Genomic DNA, 4,647 nt, shown 5'->3' on the forward strand with positions numbered 1-4,647 from the left:
AGGGTAGAAAAGTACCATTCAATACTGAACTATTTTCAGTATCCAAAAGCTTCATTGTCCAAAAGTTTTACTATAGTGAAACTAAAATTATTTTCAGTCATTGCTCTTGAAATAAAAGCAAGGGAGGATTTTTGAACTGTATTCCAAGATCATTTTATCCAACAGCTCCTAAAACAATAATTGCTTTTTCCAATTCTGCTTAAGCTTGCTATTTTAACAAGTTGACAATTTCTAAATATCTAATATGTATCCTTTAAAAAAAATAAAATGTATCCTGTTAATGGCTTTAGCCACAAAATCTCACATCCAGCTTCCTAAGTCACAACTCAGAAAATCAAGACACCATCCTCACAAATTCCACTTCCCAGGTCAAAATGGGAATGTCATAACCAAATCTAAGAGCACTCTCGTTCCTCTTGGAAGTCCCCAAACAAAGCTATTTCTCTTTGAAATATGAAAGAGTGCTTCTCTTATGAAAGAGTGCTTTGACGGCCCCACAACCTCAAGGCCAGACAGGAAAGTCTAACCTAGATCTTTCTAAATGAAATATTACTGTTATCTTTGTAAAAAAAAAAAAAAAAAACTCACTCCATGCCTCCCACATCACCCTGATAAAACGCTTACATGAATAGCAAAGTAGAGTTCTGGACTTCACATTCTGTTTGGTTATCCTGTCAGCCCTCAATTTCATTATTTGTCTGTATACAATTCCAGTTACCACATGTTCCCCAAGCAGCAATTAATAATATCTGCTATATATTATGCTTCAGGCTATTATGGGCTACATATTTGTGTCCCCTCAAAATTCATATGTTGAAATCCTAACTTTTTTTTTTTTTTGTACAAGAAAAGCAACACCATTCTTTTAAAGTAGATTGAAGCAGTGATTTTTAAAACAAAGAAAGCAGAACTAGAACATCTTAAATTTTTAATCCTTTCTTTACAGGTTACCTAAACCACTTTTGATTAAGAAAACTGTAGAAAGTTAGTAACTGCCACAAGCAAGCCAGGCGGCAGCACGTGTCAATTTTCCACAGAGTCCTGCTTTGCGGGGTCTCCGCTCACACTCGCTGGAATCGGTCGCGGCAGAGTTTAGTCCACAGGTCACTTCTCCTCGTATTTCTTTGTAAACTCTTCAGCGTTCTTACAGAATTTTTTACGGTCCTTAGAGTATTCTTCAGCTAGGTCAGCCCGAAGTGGGTGCTCGGGCTGGGGGTCGTTCACCAGTGCTATGAGGGACTGGATTACTTCGTCGGTTTTGGTTGCTGGCTTCCAGTTTTCAGCACTAATTACTGGCAGACAGACCTGCCCCTTTTCATCGATGTTCGGGTGATAGATCTTTGTTTTAAATGTGATCTTCGGTGGTTTGAATGGGTATTCTGCTGGAAAGTTGATTTCGATTCTGAAGGCCCCCTTATCATATGGAGGGTTGTCAGGAACAATAAGCCCTTGCCAAGTCAATAAATTAGCTTCATCAACCTGGATGTTACAGAAGTTTTTCATTCCACATTTGCGGATTTCTTCAAGCTCCTTCATCAGCCTCCCGCTGGCCTCCATCTTGGATCTGGTGCTGCTGCTTTCCCCGAAATCCTAACTTCTAATGTAATGGTATTTGGAGTCTTGGGGAGGTATCTGGGTTTGTAGAGGTGCAATTAGTGCCCTTAAAAGAAGAGGAAAACAGAAAGATCTCTCTCTCTGTCCATATGCACACACTGAGGAAGGACCATGCGAACACATAACAAGAAGGCAGCTTGTCTACAAATCAGGAAGAGAGCTGTCACTAGGAACCAAACCTGCCGGGACCCTGATCTTGGACTTCCCAGCCTTCAGAACCGTGAAAATAAATTTCTTTTGTTTAAGCCACCTAATATTTTGTTATAGCAACCTGAGCTAAGACACAGACTCTATCCTAAATATTTTACATTCAGTATCCCATTTAAAATTTACACAAATCCCACTAGGAGACACCACTTTCCCCATTTTACAAATGAGAAAACTATCTCTTAGATTAAATAGCTCTTCAACATGAAGAATGTGAAGTGCAGAGTTGGATTTCAAATATGCCTCTTAACCCTGAATCATGCTGCATAGTACATAGTAGACATCAAATAATTAAAGTGAATCCCTCCTACTTCTTCTTCTACTCCAGCACTTTAAAACTGTCCATTTATACATATATCTTCATCACGCAGCTGAAAGTTCTTTGAGGACCAAGATTATTGTATTCTCAATGCCTAACACACAGCATGTGCAGAAAGAAGGAAGGAAAGGGAAGGGAACGGAAACAAGACAAAGCAAGGCAAGAAAGAAGGAAGGAAGGAAATAAAGAAAACAGTGTATGTGAATCCATAATTAGTAGGTACATTAGTGTGCTAGGGCTACCAAAACAAAGGACTACAAACTGGGTGGCCTGAACAACAGAAATTTATTGGCTCATAGTTCTTGAGGCTAAAAGTCTGAAATCAAGGTGTCAGCAGGTTGGTTCTGAGGACTGTGAGAAAAAGATCTATTCCAGACCTCTCACCTGGGCTTGTAGATGGCCAACATTTCCCTACGCCTCTTCACACTGTATCCCTCCATGTATATCTCTGTGTCTAAATTTCTCCTTTCATAAGGACACCAGTCATGCTGGATTAGGGTCCACTCTAACGACCTCACTTAAAATTGATTACCTCTGTAAGTATTGAGGAGGGCATGTACTGCATGAAGCACTGGGTGTTATACGAAAACAATGAATTGTGGATCACTACAACAAAAACTAATGATGTAATGTATGGTGATTAACATAACAATGAAAAAATTTTTAAAAAACTATAGCAGGAACAGCTATTTGGAAATTAACTAATTGAAGATTTCTTTTGCACTTCTCCAGAAAAAAAAAAAAAAAAACTAATGACGTAATGTATGGTGATTAACATAACAAAATTTTAAAAATGTTAAAAAAAAAAACTAATGATGTATTTTGTATGGTGACTAACATAACATAATAAAATTTTTAAAAAGACCCTATCTCCAAATAAGTTCACATTATGAGACATCAGGAGTTAGGACTCGCACATATGGATTTGGAGGGAGACACAATCTGTCCCATACTGTGGTAACAGAGATGCTTTCCACATAAGGGACAGCTGACCACAACACAACCCAGCTGTTTGAGGGACATGGAAGGCACATGCAGGGCCCTCTGTAGTCAGAAATAGCCTAACCTCACAACAGAAGAGCTAGCAACTGAATCTGTTAAATGATGGCTCCACTCATTTATGTGAGGCTCTACCCCTCTGGCAGCAACCTATAAACTAAACTATAAACAATTTTAAGACATCATTTTTATAATCAGTCCTGTATCACCACTTCTGCATTTAAGTTTGCTCCTAAGAGGTCTGTTAGAAATGGTCACAGGTACTCTCTGTTCTCAATTATTCTATCCAGATCTTCATTTGCCTTAAGATAAACTCCACTCACAGGGCATCATTCTCTCCAGTGACTTCTGAGCCAAGCAGGGAAAAATTGCCTATCCCGTGTGCTCAGTCATGATCTCTTCTAAGCCTTTATGTGCCTGAAATGTAGTATATCTCTATGGGCCATTTACGGACCCCATCTTTCCAGGAAAGAGTATCTTTTATCCCCTAAAACTGCACTAGTGGTAAAGAGAAAATCTGCCTCAATGTTCCCTAAATTCCCACGGAAACGGAAGAGAAAAAGATACCCAGGATTCCTGGGCTCGGCTCCCAGGCATAATCACAGATGCTATCCCACAGTGGAGTCACTGTCCCTACTCGCCATGCAAGCATGCCCACAGCCTCCAACTTCTCTCATTTCACACTGGAGAAGAAAGAAAACCACACTGGACAGGGATTTAAACCCCCTCTGTCCCTCTGCTCACTGCTCTCACTTGCTTTCTTCACTTGTGTCTTTAGAGAATGTTGAGTACACAGTGCATTCTTCTTCTTGACGAGCCGCAACCTTACAGTTTCACATGATTTTGATCCCATCAACTCTTCCAGAAATTGGTTTCATTCCCCAGTTGATCTTACTGTTAAATTTTTCTCCACTCTTTCAAACACTTTTTGTTCAAATTTAAATCCATTATTTCTATTCTTATCTTTGCTAACTAATGAGAGTGGTTTCTTCTCCTTTGGGAAACTACCAAGTTGTGTGTACCTGCATTCACTTTTCCATGTGCGTTTTCTCTCATACTTTTAGAGGTTATCAAAAATTCGGAAGAAGAAAACCTTGCTTTAATTAAAGAATATACACAATTTCATTCTTTCCCAGAACCTGCTTGCATGTTTACTTTTCATAATATTTGTCTCCTTAGAGGAATGCAGAAATAACAGGAAAGATGTTTCTCAGATACTGTTTAAAACATGCAGTTTATTATCAAAACTACTATCAAAGTCCACTACTGGGTAACTTGATTGTGGAAATTGAAGCAACTTAGCCTACATGGAGATTATTTGACTACCTTACAATTTCTCAGAATAAAATACTCCCTGAATTCTGATTTTTTAATAAATTACTGTAATTTGATCTACCATTTATGTGATATGTGAGGAACAGAGAAGAATCCCTCTTCTGAACTGTCAGTGATTTTAACAGACAGAAACTTTAATCACATTGCTTATGAACTAATCAATTAACAAGTAT

General features: G+C 38.5%; 1 protein-coding gene across 1 annotated transcript; it reads right to left on the minus strand.

Annotated features, from left to right (window-relative positions):
- Positions 1-865: 865 nt before the first annotated feature.
- On the minus strand, positions 866-1,586 carry LOC123852789 (ubiquitin-conjugating enzyme E2 L3-like). The gene has a single exon (XM_045887109.3). It carries the CDS (start codon positions 1,555-1,557, stop codon positions 1,105-1,107), a length of 453 nt encoding a protein of 150 aa, XP_045743065.1. The 5' UTR covers positions 1,558-1,586; the 3' UTR covers positions 866-1,104.
- Positions 1,587-4,647: the final 3,061 nt, after the last annotated feature.

The sequence above is a fragment of the Mirounga angustirostris genome, unplaced genomic scaffold (assembly GCF_029215605.1).
Source record: "Mirounga angustirostris isolate CCGP_5_RB_7025 unplaced genomic scaffold, mMirAng1.0.hap1 SCAF_7, whole genome shotgun sequence".
Lineage (NCBI taxonomy): Eukaryota > Metazoa > Chordata > Mammalia > Carnivora > Phocidae > Mirounga > Mirounga angustirostris.